This window comes from Symphalangus syndactylus, chromosome 14, assembly GCF_028878055.3.
Source record: "Symphalangus syndactylus isolate Jambi chromosome 14, NHGRI_mSymSyn1-v2.1_pri, whole genome shotgun sequence".
In the NCBI taxonomy this organism is placed as follows: domain Eukaryota; kingdom Metazoa; phylum Chordata; class Mammalia; order Primates; family Hylobatidae; genus Symphalangus; species Symphalangus syndactylus.
Genome location: NC_072436.2, coordinates 37,260,068 through 37,281,907, shown reverse-complemented (window position 1 = coordinate 37,281,907; position 21,840 = coordinate 37,260,068). Strand labels below are relative to the sequence as shown.

At 46.4% G+C, this 21,840-nt stretch overlaps 1 protein-coding gene across 4 annotated transcripts in view; it reads left to right on the top strand.

Annotated features, from left to right (window-relative positions):
• REEP1 (receptor accessory protein 1) overlaps positions 1-21,840 on the top strand; it is a 123,930-nt gene that overhangs the window by 78,038 nt on the left and 24,052 nt on the right. For 3 of the 4 annotated variants that reach the window (XM_055243963.2, XM_055243961.2, XM_055243962.2), the window contains exons 4-5: positions 4,351-4,471; positions 7,083-7,196. The exons of the other annotated variant lie outside the window; for it this stretch is intronic. In XM_055243963.2, the coding sequence (XP_055099938.1) occupies positions 4,351-4,471; positions 7,083-7,196 (235 nt within the window). The remainder of the gene's footprint in view (positions 1-4,350; positions 4,472-7,082; positions 7,197-21,840) is intronic. 4 annotated transcript variants of the gene reach the window in all.

Here is a 21,840-nt window from a genome sequence, read left to right as displayed (position 1 = left end):
GAACCTGGGAGGCGGAGGTTGCAGTGAGCCTAGATCGCACCACTGCACTCCAGCCTAGCGACAGAGTGAAAGTCTGTCTCAAAAAATATATATAAAAATAAAATAATACATACATCAGGAAAAATGAAATAGAAGCAATACACTGAAGAGTAAGTGTCTCACCTCTCCCAGACCCACAGTCTCCCTCCCTAGAAGTACCACTGTTTTTTTTTTTTTTTTTTAGACAGAGTGCAGTGGTGTGATCTTGGCTCACTGCAATTTCTGCCTCCCAGGTTCAAGTGATTCTCCTGCCTCAGCATCCCGCGTAGCTGGGACTACAGGCATGTGCTACCATGCCTGGCTGATTTTTTGTATTTTCACCATGTTAGCCAGGATGGTCTCAATCTCCTGACCTTGTGACCTGCTCACCTCGGCCTCCCAAAGTGCTGAGATTACAAGCGTGAACCACCGTGCCTGGCAAGTAACACTGTTAAAAGTTACTTGTGTTTTCTTTTCTTTCAGAAATGCTCTATACACATTTATTGCGTGTATTTTGGACAGTTTCATCCCATGTCTAACCCTCTTAGAACACATCTGCCCCTCTAGAGTGTCTGGGTGTTATATGGGGAGAGTGGGGAGAGGACAACTGCCCTGTGCTCCAGTGCTGTGCATATGCCTTGGAAAAGATGGAGGAAATGTGGTGGGTTCCTCTGGCCTTTTCAAATACATCTCAGAGGTCAGGGCTCTTCAAGGAGTTCTCATTACAAAATGAGTAAGGCCTTTCTCTGCCTCTCGAGGTAGGCTGGAAGAAGACTTGGTGGTGATTGTGTTGGTAGAGCCAAGGGACCCCAAGGCCTCTAGGAAACACCGGGTCTGAGTGGATCAGCTTATATTATCTTGTGATGCCTGGCAAGGACCTGGTTTTGTATGTGATGATTCCAGAAGCAGCAGGACTGTTCCCCTCCATCCCACACCCCCGCACTTCAGTGACAGAGATTTTAAGGCTTTATGTGGGGAGGGCCTGGCTTTAAATCCGGAGTCAGCATACTTTTCTTTGTAAAGGGTCAGATAGTAAATGTTTTGAGCTTTCAGGCCATATGATCTTTATTGCAACTACTCAACTCTGCCATTAGCATGAAAGGAACCATAGACAATTAATAAATCATTGTGCATAACAGTGTTCTAATAAAACTTTATTTATAAAAACAGATGACAGGCTGGATTTGGCCCATGGGCCATGGGTTGTTGGGACCCCTGGATCCATTCTAGCAAGCAACAGAGACCCCTCTGACAGACTCAAGGAAAAGAAAACAATGACGCTCTGTTGGTAGATGCTGAAGTAACTCACAGAATAAAAGGAAAAGCGGAAACACTAAGACTCGGGGAAGGGAGGAGCCAGAGTGCCTCAGGAACCCTAGCACTGAAGCACTGATAGTTACTCCCCTCGGCACTGTTCACAAAGAGGTTCCCTTGTAGCTGGGCTGAAGCAGCTAAAGATCATAACCATCGTAAACATCCATTCATGGGGGCCTGAACCGGTGCTCATACACTCGTATGCAGCCGTTAAGATGAGTGAGATAGGCCAGGCGTGGTGGCTCATGCTTGTAATCCCAGGTGGGCGGATCACCTGAGGTCAGGAGTTCAAGACCAGCCTGGCCAACATGGTGAAACCCCCGTCTCTACTAAAAATACAAAAATTAGCTGGGCATTGTGGTGCACGCCTGTAATCCCAGCTACTTGGGAGGCCAAGGCAGGAGAATTGCTTGAACCCAGAAGGTGGAGGTTGCAGTGAGCTGACACCACGCGATTGCATTTGCAGCCTGCGCAGCAGAGTGAAACTGTCTTAAAAAAAAAAAAAAAAAAGATGAGTGAGGTAGCTATCCCTGTAGTGGTATGAGATAGTCCCCAAGGCATACTGTTGATTGTGTGTACGTGCTGGGAGAAGCAAGATGTAGTAATGGGTGTATAGAATGCTTCTGTGTGTTGGGGGCAACTCAGGGAGTCAAATATACCTGCATGATGTATCCCTGGCCCTAGTCTACCTCTGGAAGGATATGCAAGTAACTGATAATGTTTTTGCTTTTAGAAAAGGGACCAGGGGTCAGGCGGGGGAAGGAGACTCTTTGTTGTATACTCCTTTGGACTTTTAGAATTTTTTTTAACTATATGCATGCATGACCTATTTTTTTAAAAAAGACATCTTTTATGTAATAAATAAAAGAGCCGCAGTGCGACAGATTATCTATGTGTCTTGTGTTCGTGTCTGAGCTTGCTGGATTCATTTCCTTTCCCCTTGGGGCTGGTGAATACTTGTTTTCAAAACAAAATTTCCTGCGTTATTAATCACCAGAGTGTTCAAATGTGGGAGAATCATACCCCTGTTCTTCAGCCTCTCTCTTTTCTGGCTATGAAACATTAAACAATCTTGCCACGAAAGTGCCCACTAATTGCTGAGGGAATATTCAGGAAGCACCCACCAGAGGCAGAAGGCAGGGGGCCAGGAGACCTTGGTGAGGAAAGGAGGCGTGGGTGGCGCTGCTGACTGGGGAATGAGGGTGTCTGTGTGAGAGTTAAGGGCCCTCCAATGACTTGCTGGTTTTGATTTTCTGACCGCTTATCTGGGGAGGATGCCTGGAAAGGACTTTCTGATCTCTAAGACTAGGACAGGTGACTGTCTCATCTCATAGCATCAGGTTTTAAGGATACCTGGGATTTGTTTTAAGTGAATGTGGGTAAGACACAGACATGGAAATAATGTCACGAAGGGAGAAGTTTCTTTGGTCACAGATTCCTAGAAACAGGAGGCACAGCACACCATGCAGAGCCACAATGGGGGCCACTCAGGGTCTGTCAGGAGAAGAGGGAGGAACCAGGGTGAGGGCCTTTATCGTGTTCCACATTAAAGGAAGGAAAGGGCAAAGCAGAGTGGGCAGGCTCGGGCTCAGCTGGTTTGAATAATCTCACTGGGCTCTGGGGTGTATGGGGCTGTCTCTGGTTGTCTAGCCCTGGCCCTGGGGTGATTGAGGCAGATGGATAGTGTCCTGGAATGTGAGAGTCCATTAGAGGCAGTGGCTGGAGCCTGGGCCCATGGATTGGTTGGTTTGCATATGAAAGGTATGTTGCAGGTGAGTTCTTTACTGTCTCTAGCAATTGGCTCACCTTGGGAGGGGCAGTTCCTCCAGAGTCAGCAAGGCCCCAAAGTACATCAGAATACAGAAAATAAAAAATAAACCATAAACGCATGGTTACTACACCTCCGGACTGCCAAATATGGTTGCTCAGGTTGTTCACAGCAAAAGATATCTGGCCAAGCAGGTGAATTGGGCTGAAATCCAGACCAAGCTCTGTGGTTCATGTGGCCACAGAACTGCTTCCAGTTGAAGAGGCCAGTTTTCTTCTAATACATTCAAAGGCACCATGTGGGCTAGCACTATGGCGCTTGTCTCAGATTTCTGGTCTATATTATTTGTGATTGTTTTATAAATCTCTGTTTCCCTGACTGGACCCTTAATTCCAAGGATGCCAGAATCTTGTCTGTGTTTCCCACTGGACCAGAAGCTCCATGAGGGCAGGAATCAGGTCTTCTTTGCTCACCGTTGCCTCTCTGTACCTCCTTGTACCTGGTGCTTGGTACAAGCTGGCACATACAGGGAATGGGTGCCTGTGGGGGGACAAATAAATGAGCAGGCTTGAGGGTATACAGGACCGCAAACTCCAGAATTACGTGTTATCTGCACCGTGGACTCTTCTATTTCTTGGCACTAAGAAGATCAAAATCTGTTTGCCTGCCATTGACTTGAGTAGGGTGAGTAGCATTCTCCTTCCTGCCAAGAGCTGGGCTCTTGTTCCTGCCTCTATTTGGGCCAAGAAGGCAGCCAAGAAAGAGAGGCTTTCATTCTCAGTCTAGAGATTTTTTGTCAACTCTTCCCTGCTGTAATTCCCCCTGGTGTTTGTCCCTTCTTGGATGTGACTGAAGAGTGAGTGACTGGGTGTACAGCGTAGAAGAGATCCTCTGAGCCTGTAGGCTGTGGCTGGAGCCCTGGCTCCAATCTAAATGAGCATAGCCCAGCAGGAAGCTCCAGCCTATGCCAGGCAGGCCATGGGGGTGATTGCTGGAGAGAACCTGTGTTCCTGGTTTGCTTTGGCAACAAAAGAAAACATGAACTGGTTTTCAAAGAGAGGCGTTGGGGTTGTACTGTGTGTGTGCAAGTGTGTGCCCTCGCCTTCATAGGTGGAGGACAGAGGAATCTGGGAAACTTGCAGCCACATGCAAGCAGGAGAGGCGTCCTTGCCGCCCACCGGGTCTCATCCTTCGAAAGGGCAGTGTTGCTGAGAACCTAACAGAACTTGTGTTTTCATCTCTCTTTCCAGGTTTCCATTCTATTATGAACTAAAAATAGCATTTGTAGCTTGGCTGCTGTCTCCCTACACAAAAGGCTCCAGCCTCCTGTACAGGAAGTTTGTACATCCCACACTATCTTCAAAAGAAAAGGTAATATATGCTGCTGTGTCTTTCATTCTTTCTAGCAAGTGAGAAAATAAGTAATAAATAAAAAGGGTTGATCTTATTGCAGGAGACTTCTCATTTGGCTCTCATTTGCCTCCAGCAAGTCATTCCTCCTAATCGTTTTTTTAAATGTATTTCTGAGACGTGTTTAGAAATAGTGGTGAAGTTCTCTAAAAGATGTTATTTGTCATTATGTACTGGAAAACATTTCATAAATTGAAACAAAAGAAAGAAAAAATTCACTCACAATTTAACCATGCAAACTGAATTTCCTTTCTTTTGTCATGCTTAGCCCCTGTCCTTTTATAGACATGATTTTTACATAGACTATTTTAAATCTTACCTGGAAGCCAGGTGTGGTGGTGCATGCCTGTAATCCCAGCTACTCAGGGGTATAAGGTGGGAGAATCACTTGAGCCCAGAAGTTCAAAGCCAGCCTGGGCAACCTAGAGAGTCCCCATCTCTTAAAAAAAGAAAGAAAGATTAAAATTTTATGTAGAATTTTTTTTTAAAAAATGACTTAACATAAATAAAATATTTGTATCCTGAGATCTTAAATGTGTTTGCACACAAATCCATTTCTACTTGGTCTTCGTAATACCCATGATGATGTTCCCTTACTGCTAGATATTTAGATTGTCTCTACTTTTTCCTGATATAGATAGTTCTGCAGTGAGCACTACCATTCCTGGAGTTTAGTTGCTTCCTTTGATTGTCTTAGAATTAATTCCCAAGAGCAGGATTATTGAGTCAAACGATTCCAACATTGTATCATTTGTTAACTATATTACTTACTAAGCTGATTGTGTAGTGGGGTTTCTTAACATAAAATAGGAGCGTCATAGGTGGCTCGATAGATTAATGTCTATTGTTTCTGAAAGTTGAATTCTTTGGACTAGAAAGGGGAAGGCTTTGGGAAACATGTCAGTTGAATGAGCAGGCTACTGTACAAGTTTCTGAAAATCTCTTTAGGAACTAGGACCGCAGCACTTCCTGTCTCAGAAGGGTGGATTTTGAGGAACGGATCCCTGTCTTGACCTGGTTATCAAATCTCTACTCGTCCTACTTCCCTTTCCCCAAATGCTGGGCTTCCCCTGAAGCTGCCAATGTAACTTCCATTGAAGTGAAGGTGACTGACTCTTAAGAGTTGCCAAGAATCACTTCCAAAGGGGTGGTGGTGGGGGACAGGCAGGTCACAGTTAGAGGGCCTGCTGCTGTGACTTCCTGGGGAAGCCTTCCACAGGGAATCCAGCAGGAGGTTGCTGACCCACTTGCACACCTCAAAGCAATGGAAATACACTAATGCGTGGAACTTGACTAAGGCTGAATGTCATTGTCTTTATCAAACTCTGAAATGAGCAGCTGTGATGAAAAACAGCTTATTTTTTTGGGACGGAGTCTTGCTCTATTGCCCAGGCTGGAGTGCAGTGGCACAATCTCGGCTCACTGCAACCTCCGCCTCCTGGGTTCCAGCAATTCTGCTGCCTCAGCCTCCCGGGTAGCTGGGACTATACGCACGTGCCACCATGCCCGGCTCATTTTGTATTTTTAGTAGAGATGGGGTTTTACCATGTTGGCCAGGCTGGTCTCGAACTCCTGACCTCAGGTGATACACCCACCTCGGTCTCCCAAAGTGTTGGGGTTACAGGCGTGAGCCACCACACCCAGCCGACAAACAGCCATTTTCTTAAAACAATGACAACAACAAAACACTCCCAAACAAACAAAAAGAATACACCAAAGTTAATCCAAATTTGAACTAAACCAATATTGTACTTCGCTTTGGTCCCTGAAGAAGATCTCAATCCTGTTTTCCATCCCACCTTTACCTTGTAGCATGACACTGGATGACTTCTAATTTCTGATTTTATTTGAATATCTGTAAAACAATCTCCCTTATCCAGTAATACTCATTTCTTTCGGCTTTGTAATACCTCCCATCAATATATAAATGGGGTGATATTTGATTTTAGAATTAAATAACTATAGAATAACAGAATTTTAGAACTGCAAGGGATCAACCCTGTCAAGATAAGGAAGATGACATGGCTATCATTTATTGAAACTAGCCACTGTGTTAGATGTTTTACTGGAATTACCTCATTTAATCCTCACCACGCTCCGCAAGTTGGGTATTATCATTATCCTCGTTTTATCCTAAAACTGTGTGTAGAGAGGCTAAGTACTTGCCAAGGTCTGACAGTCAGGTGGGGCAGGTCTGAGGCTAGAAGCTCGGTCCTGGGCATTCTCTCTACCCTGGGTGCTTTCAGTGTCTGGTGAGTGGCTGTGTGTAGAACGGCAGGCAGGGCTGTCCACATCCAGAACCTCCTAGAGCCCCCTGGAAGGTTAGAGGGCTTTAGAAACAATCTCAGGGCATCGCTGGATCCATAAGTTGCAGTGTTTTCAGAGTTCCGTTTTCTACTCTCCTGTATCTCTGCTCTCCACTCTGCACACACACCCTCAAAGTGCCTACAGCTTTTCAGGCCCAGCAACAACAAGGATTGGGCAAGCTGCCAAGCCCAATGCTCAGAGGAAAGGAAACAGAGATGTATTTGAACCTTCCAACTCAGTGTGCCTCTGTTTTTTCCTTTGACAGGAAATCGATGATTGTCTGGTCCAAGCAAAAGACCGAAGTTATGATGCCCTTGTACACTTTGGGAAGCGGGGCTTGAACGTGGCCGCCACAGCGGCTGTGATGGCTGCTTCCAAGGTACTGTGCTGGAAGTACCACAACTACACGAGTCTCAGTCCCTCTAGTTTGCCCTGCTCATCACCTGTGCAACCACACAAAACAGGCTAAGGACCAATCAGTGGTTTTTCACCTTTTGGGGGTCCTTTTGAAGATCTGATGGAAAAAAATCTTGCCCCAGAAAATTCTCACCCCCAACACACATGTCCACACACTTGCAATATCAAGTTTCCCAGAGCCCCTGAAGCTCATCTGTGGGTCCCAGGTTAAGAATTTCTAACTTATTCAACCCCACTGGAGACAAGAAAATAATAGAATTTCTAACTTACTTGGCACTTAGGCCTGGGAGAAACAGAAGAGGGCAGGGGAGAGAGGGAGAGAGTGCTCCTCTGCAGTTTCCTAGGGTGCACTGGGAGAGTCAGTTAAATGCAATGGACAGGTGGAGAGACTACCTGAGCAAGCGGGTGGACTCACTCACGCCCATGTGGCCCAGCAGATCCAGGGGAAGGAACCCAGGTCCCAGAATAAGTTGAGTGGTCTAGACATAGTGGTCCAGACATGGAGGTCAGTAATGTGCCAAGCCATAACAACTGAGGCGGAGGAGGTTTGAAATAAACATCGGTCTGTGGGATGTTGCGGTGTGAGCATTACTTCTTTCTCTATTCTCTCCAGCCCTTTTCAAAACTGTGTTTCTTCCTAGCATCTTCTCACATCACCTTCTCATTGTTGTTGTCAATTTATCATTATTTATGTAGACCCGAAAAGTTAAATTGGTCAGATATTTCCTCTCACGTGAAATCAGCAGATCATCCTAGTGTTCCCCAGGGACAAGCCCAACAACCATATGTGAAGTAGAGACCTACATTCGGCTGGTGGTGGAGGGAAGGCAGTTATGCTGATGTTTGGAAAGACAGTGGTTGGGAGGTGAGTTGTATTAGCATAATGAAGTTAGTCCCTCGTGGTGATGTGAGGGTTTTGGGAAAGGAGGCGATGGGGCTGTAAAAGGTTTGCAAGAAGATGATTGGTACAGATCTTGGTGCTCTATGAGCATTGCGCGGATGGCAGGATGGAGGGTGCTGAGAGCCAGTTTCAAGAGACTGAGCTGGGTTTTCCTTGCCCTGAACCAAAGAGAAGCACGTTAGGATCATTTCTGGAAGAGACTCAGCACACTGGGCCGGGTGATTGCTTGAAAAGTACCTTTCAGGAAGCCAAGGAATTCTGCAGACAAAGCCTGGGCAAGAGGGAAGGGGAACCCAAAATGAATGATTCCTCTTTCAGACAAGACCAGCTCCGTCTATAACACAGAATTGTAGCTAGGTGTCCCGCCACTCCGTATGGCAGATTTCGGGGTTGGGGGTCCAGGGGGTCTCTGCCCCCGTAACTATAATAGCTGCTGGCAAAATGAGGGATCCCGGTGAGTATCTTTGGAAGGGAAATTCTGCTTTGGTTTCCCAAGATCAATCAGGATTTATGAACAGCAATAAATTCCAAGAACCTTTTATTTGAGATGCAACCATTTTATGCTTTAATCTTTAAGCTGAAACTGAAACAAAAGAGAACTCAGAATTGCTAAATTCTGAATTCATCAGGCCAACCTGGCAACGTAAAGCTACGGAAACCCTGTCTCAGCCTCTCTCTACCCCATCTGTTCTGCCTCTGAAGCCTAAGGAAAACAGGCTGCTGCTCTTTCCTCCGTTCGTCCATGGAGTATAAACGTGCTGTATTTGTCAGGGTGGTTCAGTGTGGGTCACCTGGTGGCACAGCTGCGTGCGTGTAGATTTCATTCTGACAGTAACTTCCGCAGGCCATCCTTTTCTGGGTCTGCCTCAAGATGGAGCCTCCAGAGTCTTCCTATCATCCTGGCCAGTCACTGCCTGTCCCCTAACCACCTGGGAAGCCCGTGAGCCTGTCTTCTGCATCCAGGCACCTTATAGCAGCTGAAACCTAAAAGAAGCGCCAGACAGTCTGAAAGTTGCCTCAGGAAATAACTGCTCATTAGTTCTTTCCAGCTGGACTAACGTAGTGAGGGACATCTGCTTTCTGTTGAATTCGGTTTCAGATAGAAAATTTTCTGCCTTGTGGGGCTTTGCTTTTTCTCTCTAAATATAAATATCTGGAGAGAGAAAACACATATTCTCTTCTAAAAATAATGCCCTCTATTTTTGAAACAGATGTGTACTTAAAAAAAAAATAAAAGAAGAAGAAGTAAAATCCAAAAATCCAATCTAGCTGAAGTGTACATCAGTGTTTTCCATAGCAGCAGTGGATCACTTCAGGCCTTGGTCAAAGGATGATGACTCACCAGTGGGTCCAAATCTGGCTTGCATGCCCAAGGCACCTGGAGAGCTTTGCTTTTTATTTTTTTTAATAGATTCTCAGATGTGCTGAATCAGAATCTCAGGCAGTGGGCCCATGAATCTCTATTTTTAACAAGTTCCCCAGATGATTTTTAAACAGCCAGCTCTGTGCAAGTCACTGCCTGAGGCCTCATACAGAACCATAGGGGGCACAGGTGACTAGGGTTAAAGCAGTTAACTTCTGTAACATTCCTGGAATGCAGATTCACCTCCTTGGAAGCCTTAACCTTGAGAATGAGGAAAGCAGTGGCGTGTGTGTGGGAACCGGACAGCGGGGAGGGGGAGGCTGGTGTTTATTTCTCCAAAACTTACTGCCAATTGAGAAATACTATAATGGGACTACAAATTCTCCCACTTTTTTTTTTTTTTTTTTTGAGACGTAGTCTCGCTCTGTTGCCTAGGCTGGAGTGCAGTGGTACAACCTCAGCTCACTGCAACATCCGCCTCCCGGGTTCAAGCAGTTATCTCTGCCTCAGCCTCCCGAGTAGCTGGGATTACAAGCGCCTGCCACCATGCCTGTCTAATTTTTATATTTTTAGTAGAGACTGGGCCTCGCCATGTTGGCCAGGCTAGTCTTGAACTCCTGACCTCAGGTGATCCGCCCGCCTCGGCCTCCCAAAGTGCTGGGAATACAGGCATCCCACCTCTTTTGTAGTGCTCCCGAGAGCCTAGCACAGTGCCTTGCACCTGGCTGAGCCCTTATCAACCTTGTTGATTACCCAAGGGGAATAATTAGAGCAACTGCCTGAGAAAAAGACACCCTGCAAAGTCACCCATGTCTGAGGTGACTATTTAATTTATTGTTCAAACCAGGACACATTTGAGAATGTAAAGGATGTTTATAATAATTACTCTGAAACAACAGGTCTAAACTAGGCCTGTTTGGCCAGTCATGGTGGCTCACACCTGTAATCCCAGCACTTTGGGAGGCCGAGGTGGGAGAACTGCTTGAGCTCAGGAGTTAAAGACCAGCCTGGGTAACATAGTGAGACCCTGCCTCTACAAAAAATTAAAAATTAGCCAGGCATGGTGGCATGTGCCTTTAGTCCCAGCTACCTGGGAGGCAGAGGCAGGAGGATCATCGCTTGAGCCCAGGAGGTAGAGACTGCAGTGAGCCATGATCATGCCACTGCACTCTAGCCTAGGTGACAGAGTAAGACCTTGTCTCAATAAATAAATAAAAAATAAATAAATAAGTAAAATAAAATAAATAAAATAAACTAGGCCTGTCCCAAGGAAACCTGAGTTATGATCAGGTGACTCCTGGCTTCATTTTAAATTTCTTGGACCTGCCTGTCTTCTCCTCCCACAAAACACCCTCAACTTACAAATCAGTTCTCACTCTCAGTATCTGCTGCATTTAGTGAAAGGGATGCAAGAGAGAGTGTTGCATGGTGAGAATACTCTTCCTTAGGATCATTCCTGGAAGAGACTCAGCACACTGGGCTGGAATTACAGGCCAGGAAACAGATTAGTTCTGACGGATTAAATGGAGGCTGGGATAAAATGATGGGATGAAAGAGTAATTCCTCCTTCCGTCTTCTTTTTTCCATACTTCAGTGACTTTCTAGGAGGAAACTATGGAGCTTAAACTGAAGAATGAAAAATCTTTTGACTACACTTTTAGTTAATCCTTTCAAAAATAATGTTGAGCCCTGTGTCCTTTCTCTAATAAAATTAATGTTTGCAGGAGTGTTTTTTTGTATCATCATGAATTGTGGAAAAAATTTCTAAACCACATTATTATATAAATAGAAGTCCTGGCCAGGCACGGTGGCTTATTCCTATAATCCCAACACTTTGAGAGGTCGAGGCGGGCAGATCACTTGAAGCCAGGAGTTCGAGACTAGCCTGGGCAACATGATGAAACCTCCTCTCTACTAAAAATACAAAAATTATCCGGGGTGGTGGCAGGCATCTGTAATCCCAGCTACTCGGAAGGCTGAGGCAGGAGAATCGCTTGAACCCGGGAGGTGAAGGTTGCAATGAGCCACTGCACTCCAGCCTGGGCGACAGAGTGTGAGACTCCATCTAAAAAAAAAAAAAAAAAAAAAAAAAAAAAAAAAAAAAAAATGGAGGTTCTTAATTTTTTTTTATATAAGGTCTTTCTATGTTGCTTAGGCTGACCTTGTATTCCCTGGTTCAAGTGATCCTCCCACCTCAGCATTCCAAGTAGCTGGGACTACAGGTGTGCACCACCATGCCCAGCTTATTAATGTTAATGTTACTGTTTTTGTCTTAGAACTGGAAGAGCTAAAACAAACAGAAAAAATCAGGCATGAGAAATTTCTTCCTGGGAAGTTAACCCCTATCCCACCCTCAAATTCCCTACAAGGCTAACCCCTATCCCCAGGAAGTGTTGATGCATCTTTCTTTGAGTGAAAACTGCTGTGCGTCCTTCCTGAGGAGACACTTCTCAAGTACCCTCTGTCTCCGCATTCCTAGTCTCTGCTGGCTCTGCTCCTACATGGTACCTGTCGCCTAACCCATCATTCCATCCAGAGGGAAAATTGAACCCCAGGTCTTTTTAAGACTAGAAATGAAAAAATCTCTCTCTTTAAAAAAAAAAAAAAGATAGGGCTCTAGAAATTTATTTGTTAAGCAAAACATATTCTCACATGAAAAATAAACCATAGGCTGGCCGCGGTGGCTCACGCCTGTAATCCCAGCACTTTGGGAGGCCGAGATGAGCGGATCACCTGAGGTCAGGTGTTCGAAACCAGCCTGACCAACATGGAAAAACTGTCTCTACTAAAAATACAAGATTAGCCGGGTGTAGTGGTGCATGCCTGTAATCCCAGCTACTCGGGAGGCTGAGGCAGGAGAATCTCTTGAACTCGGGAGGTGGAGGTTGCGGTAAGCCGAGATCACACCATTGCACTCCAGCCTGGGCAACAAGAGTGAAACTCTGTCAAAAAAAAAAAAAAAAAGAAAGAAAGAAAAAAAAGAAAAGAAAAGAAGAGAAGGAGAAACCATAGTGAGACGAACCACTGAACAAAAGTTTTAAAACCATGGGGTCTCCAGGCTACCTTACTTCCCTTGCAGTTTGAACCACATATAGGTTTCTTCTGCCTGCTGAATTCTCGGACCTGGTAAACTAACATTCGTTTTTCACTTGTCTCATAACTCGAGAAATAACGTTTTAGTTTCCCTGGTGATCTTGTCTCCAGAACATTTCCAGTAGTACCAATACTATTACTATAGTCCACCTATTGAAGAAAGCTGCTCTAAGTAAAACCAGCATTCTGTGAATTAGGGATTCTCTGGCAGTTTGTTTTCAGAGTTGTGTTTGTGTGTATATTGCTCCATCCTCCACCATCCCCAAATCTGGTATTGTAAGCTTCTTGAGATGAGGGGCTCTGGCTTCTTTTCCTTTGTTTCCTGCTTAAAAAAATAAACAACAGAACAATGTTTTGTTGTTTAGTGCTTTGCACTCATAGCTGTTCATTAAGCCTTGTTGATTGATTTGAAGTATATACCTTTTTGATTCCTCCAAACCTGCCCTGTCTAATATAGTAGCCACTTGCCACATGTAGCTGTTTAAATTTAAATTAATTAAAATTGAGTATACCAGCTGGGCGCAATGGTTCATGCCTGTAATCCCAGCACTTTGGGAGGCCAAGGCAGGCGGATCACGAGGTCAGGAGATCAAGACCATCCTGACTAACACGGTGAAACCCCGTCTCTACTAAAAATACAAAAAATTAGCCAGGCGTGGTGGTGGGCACCTGTAGTCCCAGCTACTCGGGAGACTGAGGCAGGAGAATGGCGTGAACCAGGAAGGTGGAGCTTGCAGTGAGCCAAGATAGTGCCACTGCACTCCAGCCTGGGTGACGGAGTGAGACTCTGTCTCAAAAAAAAAAAAAAAAATTGAGTATATGTTGGGGACCAGCCTCAACACCACCCATAGGGTACCTGAAGTCCGGTGGCGACAAAGGAATGAGAAGAGACAGGTTAAGAGTTCCTAAAGGTGGGAGCCAGGGGGCCAGTTGCAAAATGGAGGCTGCAAAAGGCCCAGAGTTCTGGTCTCCACACTATTTATTGAGTACAATCCCTTAGATCTAAGAAGCAGATGTTCAAGGCAAAACAGTGAAAAGGAGGCAGTACGCCATGGGTGCAATCTATAGCAATAGTGGTTTAAATGAATCTCCTTTGTGCTCAAACAGCATATCTTTAACTTATCAGAGAGTAGCTAGTGGGAGTGGGCTTAACTAGGAGCCTGCACGTCTGTCCACATTCCAGTGTTTCAAAGGAGTGTCTTTCTCCGTGAACACAGTGTTTACAGATAAGAGAGCAGGTCTTGCTCTGAGCAGGGGAACATGATGGCAATTAGGAGGCTTTCCTCCACAGAGGCCTCTTGTGGCTTTCCACAACTTATTGTCCCATATTTTTATGGCCAGTTTATACAGGCACCCGACAAGCCCTTTTCCCAACAGTATACCTAAAATTGAATTCCTCAGTCGTACTAGCCTCCCACCCCCTTTTTTTTGAGACGGTGTCTCAGTCTTGCCCAGGCTGGAGTACAGTGGCACAATCTCAGCTCACTGCAACCTCTGCCTCCCAGGTTCAAGCAATTGTCCCTGCCTCAGCCTCCCGAGTAGCTGGGATTACAGGTGCCTGCCCCCATGCCTGGCTAATTTTTGTATTTTTTAGTAGAGACAGAGTTTCGCCATGTTGGCCAGGCTGGTCTTGAACTCTTGACCTCAGGTGATCTGCCAGCCTCAGCCTCCCAAAGTGCTGGGATAACAGGCATGAGCCACCGCACCTGGCTGTACTAGCCCCATTTCAAGTCCTCATTCACCAGTATGGCTGATAGCACATTTCCATTATTGAAGAAAGCTCTTTTGGACAGCACTGCCCTAAGCCCTCTGTTAACCCTCCAGGGTTCTCCTTTGCCTCTTTTTCACCCCTTTGCCCACAGTTGCTCTGGCTTCGACAGGACACCCACCTCTCCTTACCTACTCAACTCCTTGGGGCCTCTGTATATAAGGTTCACCAGGAGCTGGAAACTTAGCCTATAGCAGCACCCATGCTGTAGCTCTTATTTCTTCTTCCTCTTTACTGATCTGGCCCTGCTTTCACACCATGACCTCTGCTTTCCTGACTTGCTGTCTAAAACTCAGGCACTTGGCCTGCAATTATAGTCAGCGGCCAACAGGGGATAGCCAAGCCTTGGTTATAGCCCTTAGCATCTGAACAGCCAGGCGCAATCCACTGAGAGTTAAATTATTTTGTTTTTCCACTTAAAAAAAATTTTCCCACTCTTTCCTTGAAAAGAAAAAGAAGCTCTATAAAACAGTTCAGCACAATAGAAAAAAAAAAAAAAGCCCTTTCCCACATATCCTTATCTTTTATCCATCAATGCTCTATCTAAATGTCTAGCTTGAATAAAATACTGCTGTAAAATCACCATGAAACTATTTTTGGAATCAAAAGCTCATTTGAGGAAGTTCATAAGCCCAGTGATTTGGGGTTTCTGACCTGACTGGAGTCAGTTGCCATGCCTTTGTTTTGCTTTCTAGCAAAAAAAAACTACCTGTTTACAATTAGTCAGAGGGCAGGCATTGATTTTCTTTCTATAAAACCTCCCTGTGTCAGCTCATACTTAGGAGATATTTCCAAGGATGGAGAAGAGATGACTGCTGTCCCCTACCCAGATCCGTATGTTTCACCTCTCTGGCTTTAGTCTCTACCATCTATTGAATCAAAGAGGGTAAGGATTCCAGAAAGCCCTGTGTTTGTCTCTTCATCCCTCAGAGGAGCATTTCCTGGCCACTGTGCTAGCTCACATCAAGTTAGCCTTCTTTCTTCGTTTTTTAGCCAAGGACTATGTGACATGAAGTTAATATTTAGAATTCACCACAGCAACCATTTTTAAACACCAAGATTATCTAAACTGTTACAGACAAACTGCTGAAAAAGTTTGGAAGTATTCCCTACCCTCCAGTCTCCCAAATATTAGTCAACTCGTACCCAAGTTTCACCCAAAATGTGTCGAAGCAGAACCAAGTAAGACTGTTTACCAGTGTGCTGGATTCCGGCTCTCCCAGTGTTTCTACCTGGAGTGTTACCTCACCTCACACTGCTCCATGCATAGTGAAGTGCATTCAAATGAATGAAACACCCACATCACCCTCTGCTGAAGAGGAAGGGCCAGGAATTCACACGGAGTTGGTGGTCCGACATTACTTACCTACTCTGTTCTGTGGCTACCTGTGGAGACTGTGCAGCCTGATGCCTCAAGGGTGCAAGAGGAAAGAGGGAAGCCTGCCTGCCTGACCTCACAGGGCCCGGTGGAACCTAGAGGTCTGAGGAAATATTTGAGGATCATGCGTGAGTGGGAAGGGCTGTCTCTTGGCTGTGGTGACATGGCACCTCCTCATTCTCCTTTTCTCTCTGATTCCCCTCTCATGTTTGCCTCCTCCCTCCTTTCCTCACGCCTCAGTGCTAGATGAATTTCTCTGGGCCCCACCTTTCTCTCTCTCCTAGCACCATCTCATCCTGTCCCTGACCTTCCGCTGTCATCTGATGACCTGGTTCCCAGATGGGCTTCTCTGCCCAGGGCTCAATCCAAGTGTTCCCGGTTCTCTGCTGAACATCTCCCTTGTTTCCTTCGTACTTTAGTCGATAGTCCTGTAACTCCAAATCTGCCCTTCCGTGTGTCCCACCATTCTGATGATAATGAAATTACCATCTTGTCAGGCACCCAAGCTCCAAATCTCTGTCACCTTTGATGCCCCACCTTCCTCCCACTTACCTTTCAAGTCCTGACCATTTGACATCCCTTCTCTGCATTTGGGCCTTCCTCCAAACCCTTTCTTCTAGCTTGGACTGTTGCAGTAGCTACCCAAATGGTCGACTGCTCTCTCCCTTCCTGTTTAAGTCCTGTGCAGTCCGACCCTGATCCTAGCCTTTCAGTCTTGTCTCTCCTTACCTCTCTGGCTCTTGTGGTACTGCATTCACAGAACTGCCTTCTGTACTATTCTGGAAATAGCAACTCTGAGCGCTGTTTTCAAAATTTTCTCTTTCTTACCTCTGCCTTTGCTCATGTTGGTGCTTCATCTGCCTCTGTTTCTACTTCTTTGAAATCCTCCCCACTCTTCCAGGTTAATGCCATCTCCTCCGTGAAGCCTCCTCTGATCCCAGGTAGAACTGGCCTCTCACTCCTGGGTCCTCTGCACTAATGTCATCATGTATATTTGTGTCTTACCTGCATCTCCATAGGTGCTCAGTAAATGTTAAAGGAATGAAAGACTGTTGTGCATATTTTTAGCTGCCATGACCAACAGAGCAATACTTAGTATCAAGGATATCCAAAGTGGGCTTTGGAGATAAGCAGGCCAGGTTTAAAAGTCCCAGCTTCCTACTTACTGCTGCACCTCTGTGAACCTCGCTTCTTCACCTGCAAACAGGGATGATCATAGTACCTACCACAGGAGTTATGAGGCAGTGTAAAGACTTCACAGAATGCAGAGCTCATAATAAATGTTTAATAAAGGTTGCCTGTTATTTGCTCATATGTCAGTTTGATCTCAGGCTGATTATGATCTTCTTTTTCTTCACTGTTGAACAGAATAAAAAAAAAAGTCGGGCCCTGGCATTGAGACGTTATTTACAAGGCAGGCTCTTCTGCACAGGAGGCTGACTTTCCTACCTTGTCCTGGCCCACCTCGCATGTGCTGTGTCTTCCTTTGCAAGCCACACTCCCCTGGGCTCAGGGTTCCCAACTGTTCTGGGCCTGACTTTTCATAGGGGTGCTTCTTCCTCCTCTTCCACCCTGAGGTGTGTGGGCCCGTGAGGGGCAGCTTATGATACGTGAGCACCTGCCACCCGCCAAGACAGGAGGAAGGTCAAACGTGGGCTGCTGGAGCAGCTGGAACCCTCATTTCAGGGAGGAAACCAAGCAGGGGTTTGAGTGACTTGCCCAAGGTCATGCAGCTGTTAATTGTTGAGCCGTGATCAGCACCAGGGTCTCTATTTCCTCCAGTGTCCTTGCATCACTCCAAGCACTCCCCACCCTAACACACACACCCTAAACTGATACTTCCTGGCCATTTTGTGCTTGGATTACACTACCAGGCCCTGGTGGCTGAGTACCTGGACTGTCCCTCACTGAGGATTTTAGAGTCTGTCACACCCCAGGGTACTGCTCTTCTGACGATCGATCAGCTCTCTCTTGGCCTTGCGGCAAGGCTGGGAAACACTTAAGGCAGGGTGAAAGAATGAGGATCACAAGTACATGTCACCGTAAGTCACAGTTCTGTAAAACTCGATCACGTGCGATAGCATGGGCATGTTTGCACACCAGTATAATTAGAGCTCACTTTGCACCAGCGGCTGGGCAGATTTGTCCTGTGGGTCCCCCTTCCCACCCTTAGTCCTTCCTGCCTTCTCATTGTCCCTTTCCAGCAGGGCCTTTGCCTCTGAAGGAGGAAGCATAGACGAGGCAAAGCTTCCAGCTGAGACTTCCACAGGCAAGGCCGGGGCAGCTGCTGTATGTGGAGGGTCCTTCCTGGTGGCCCTGACTCCCCATCACTGGGCAAGGGCCTGGCTCAGATGGCCAGGCTTGGTCTGGCTACAGAGACCTGACTCGCCTGAGCACTGTCATTGGTCAGCACAGGCCTGTCTCACCTCCCAGGCTTCCACTCCTCACCTCCCATCCAGCCTGCTCTGAACCAGAAGCACCAAGCCCACCTCCCTCACCAGTTAATGCTTGTTCTTGCATGCTGTCTCTCCTTAAGGGCACTTCCCAGAAAGGAGACTAGAAAATACTATCTGTATTCCAGACAACCACGTGCCTGCTGCAAAGTGAGAGAAAAGGAGAGAACAGATACTGGGGGCAAGTTCTTGGTGTGTGCCACATGGCATATCTAGGATGTTCTCATCATTCTAACATCCTGCCTCCTTCACTGCTCACCTCTCAAAAACCCTCAGTGGAGTGCTCAGTTTATTGTCAAAAACCAAGTTTAGGCAGCTGAAGCCCAGTTCTCCCAGGCTGGTCTCCTTTTACTCACTGGCACCAAAGCCTCTTCTCCCCAGGTGGGTTCACTCACCGTTTTCCAGGTGCACCTTGGGTTTTCATCCACTCTCACGCCCTGGCCCACAGCACTTCCCCCCCAGCACGCGCCTTCCCCCGCCTGCTTCAGAGGATGCAGCCCTCACCTCACTCCTCACTCGGGTTTGACTCCTTGTGTAAGAGGACGAGGCCTCTGCGCGTGCTCAGCCACGGTGACGGTGCTGTCCCCTGCCCTGTACTCTGGCATGATGTTGGTCATCTTTGTCACTTGTGGCCTTGTATGCACTTTTGTGTCTTGGTGCCCCAGCTAGACTGTGAGCTCCATGGGAGCAGGGACCGTACCATCCTAGTCTTTGTTCCTCTGCGGTGCTTCACGCAGAGCTTCGTGGACACTCCAGCAGCGTCTGTTGCGAGTGAGTGAATAAATGGGTGAGCGAGCGAGGGAGTGGTGGGGGGAAAGAGGTGAGGACTTGGCTCCCTTCCACCCCGTTTTGTTGCCTTGGTGCCCATGGCTTTTTTCTCCTTTTCCCCTTTATCAGGTGGCTCGACTCTTTCATTTTATCTTCTCTTTGGACCTGAGAGAAGGGCAGGTAACCCTGTTGAGAGGTGTGACTAACTCCAAACTGATCCAGTCGGGCAGTGAGTCCAGGTCGCCGGCTCTGCTCACCAGCACGTGGTCTGGATCAGAGGCAGGTGTCCCCCCTGCCTCGGCACCTGCGTGTGCGTGTGTGTTAATCCATGTGGGGCACACGGAGCCGGGCCCCACTTCATCGTATTTCCAGAGACTCTTATGGTGTGAATTTGGTAGCATCTAACATATGATTAACTTACTTGGGTTTTTTTTTTTTTTTTCTTTGTTTAATGCCTGGAGAATGGATTGAATTTGATGATGGATGCTATTGCAGTAGAAATTCTCCTTCTCTGTTTGGTTTGTTAATCCCATTTTGTGTCACAGACAAGGGCCTGGTCCTCATGCAGCATGTCACTGGGAGCCTGCTTGGCTTGGATGTGGCGCATGTATGGCTGTGGAGGCTCACTCCACCAGTGAGGCGGGCACCCCATGGGGTTTGGAAGGAAGTACTAACTCCTGAATTACCGGTGGGAAATGCGGTTGTGCTGGTGGCTTTGTTATCAATTTCCTGACTCACTAAAACCCTTTGTCTTTATTGTTGTTGTCCTCAGCAGCAGGCATTAGATATTGTGTCAAGTGAGATGGGCTAAACTTCGTGCTTTGCTGGAGCCTTCCCCTGTGACTTGGTGTGTCCCTCTAGAAAAGAGGGCCTCATTAAAGGCTCAACACTCATTCAGTTTCTGGAGATACCATGTACTCCTTCTTAGTTCTGTGTTGCTGTTATTGCTGTTTTAATTACTCCTATGTCTTTTTTTTTTTTTTTTTTTTTTGGTCTAGATGGCATTGGTCAGCATCATGCACACTGTATATTCACAAAATGAGGTCCTCAGGGTGACCTTGAGTGAGTGCTGTAGGTGTTACTGAAAATTAAATTGTACTGATTTTTTAAAGGTAACGCATGTTCTTGGGGCGGAATTATAAAAGGACAAAAGAGAGTGTCCAGTGAAGAGTAAGTCTTACTCTTACCCCTGCCTTCCACTGGCATAGTTGTTTACAAAGAAACTACGTAGTCTTTCTGCAGGCATTTCCGCTATTCAGATACATCCCTGGCCGTGAACAAGGTATAAGTGGACTAAGTGGACCCCCATCTCCTTAGCACACAAAACTACAAAGACCTCACTTGGGGTGGATTGAAGTGGCCACTCTCAGTGGTGACAAATACTAACACATATTCCTTCTTTTTCTACCTGGTCTCCATCTTCACCTACCCAAGTCCTCCACCCACCCAAGTTCAAGTGCAGTCTCCTCTGGGACGCCTTGCCTCTCCGATGTGTGCCCTCTGCCCTGTGCACCCACAGCCCTCTGACACTTCTTATACACTCCTTGCAGACACATCTCAAGGCTTGTTCAGCAGGATCCTCTTTCAGGTCTGGGACCCTGGCTGATGCATCAGGCTGAGGTGGGGATTTCCCACTGTCACGCTTCACCCAGGCGGCAGCTCCATAAATGGTCATACGTTCATTCACGCAACTCCTTAACCCCAAATGTGTATCAAGTAGAGTGGCAGATGTCAAGGCTGCAATAGTGAATAAAACAGACAATAGCAATACTTAAATATCATTGTGTGGAGTACAAGAGAGAAGTACAACTCAAAGGCTGTAGTGACAGCATATTACAGGGAACTGGGATGAGTAGAGAAAGCTGCTCTGAGAAGTGCAACCATATTTCATTGAATCTAAAAAGCTGTGGTTTCTGAGACACATCATTATCTTATGTTCCACTAAGAAAGATAATATTGCCAATTAAATTAGGACACAATGTTTTTCACTTAGAATGTTTATTTATTTATTTATTATTACTATTTTTGAGACAGAGTTTTGCTCTTGTTGTCCAGGCTGGAGTACAATGGCACAATCTCGGCTCACCGCAACCTCTGCCTCCCGGGTTCAAGCGATTCTCCTGCCTCAGCGTCCCGAGTAGCTGGGATTGCAGGCATGCACCACCATGCCTGGCTAATTTTGTATTTTTAGTAGAGATGGAGTTTCTCCATGTTGGTCAGGCTGGTCTCAAACTCCCGACCTCAGGTGATCCACTCACCTTGGCCTTCCAAAGTGCTGGGATTACAGGCGTGAGCCACTGCGCCCAGCCAGAATGTTTATTTCTTCTTATTAAAAAGACTCTTAGACATCTTTTTTTGTCACTTTTATAAATACATTAAAAGGAACACAGCTGGGCACGGTGGCTCACATCTGTCCCAGCACTTTGGGAGGCTGAGGTGGGTGGATCACCTGAGGTCAGGAGTTCGAGACCAGCCTGGCCAATATGGCGAAACCCCGTCTCTACTAAAAATACAAAAATTAGCCAGGCATGGTGGTGGGTGCCTGTGATCCCAGCTACTCAGGAGGCTGAGACAGGAGAATCTTTTGAACCTGGGAGGCAGAGGTTGCAGTGAGCCGAGATTGTGCCACTGCACTCCAGCCTGGCTGACAAGAGCAAAACTCCATCTCAAACAAACAACAACAACAAAAAAAAAAACAGAGAGAAAAAAAGAACGCATTAGCACAATAAGTGATTAATTTAAGATCTCTCTAACCTCATTTTTTCACTTTCAGAGTCTCCTAAATCACTTTTCACCTCAGCGTGTCAGTATCCACTTATGACCATGCCATATCATTCTCTGTTCCTTCCAGTGTGTTGGGTGATGTTGAGCTGTTGTTTCTG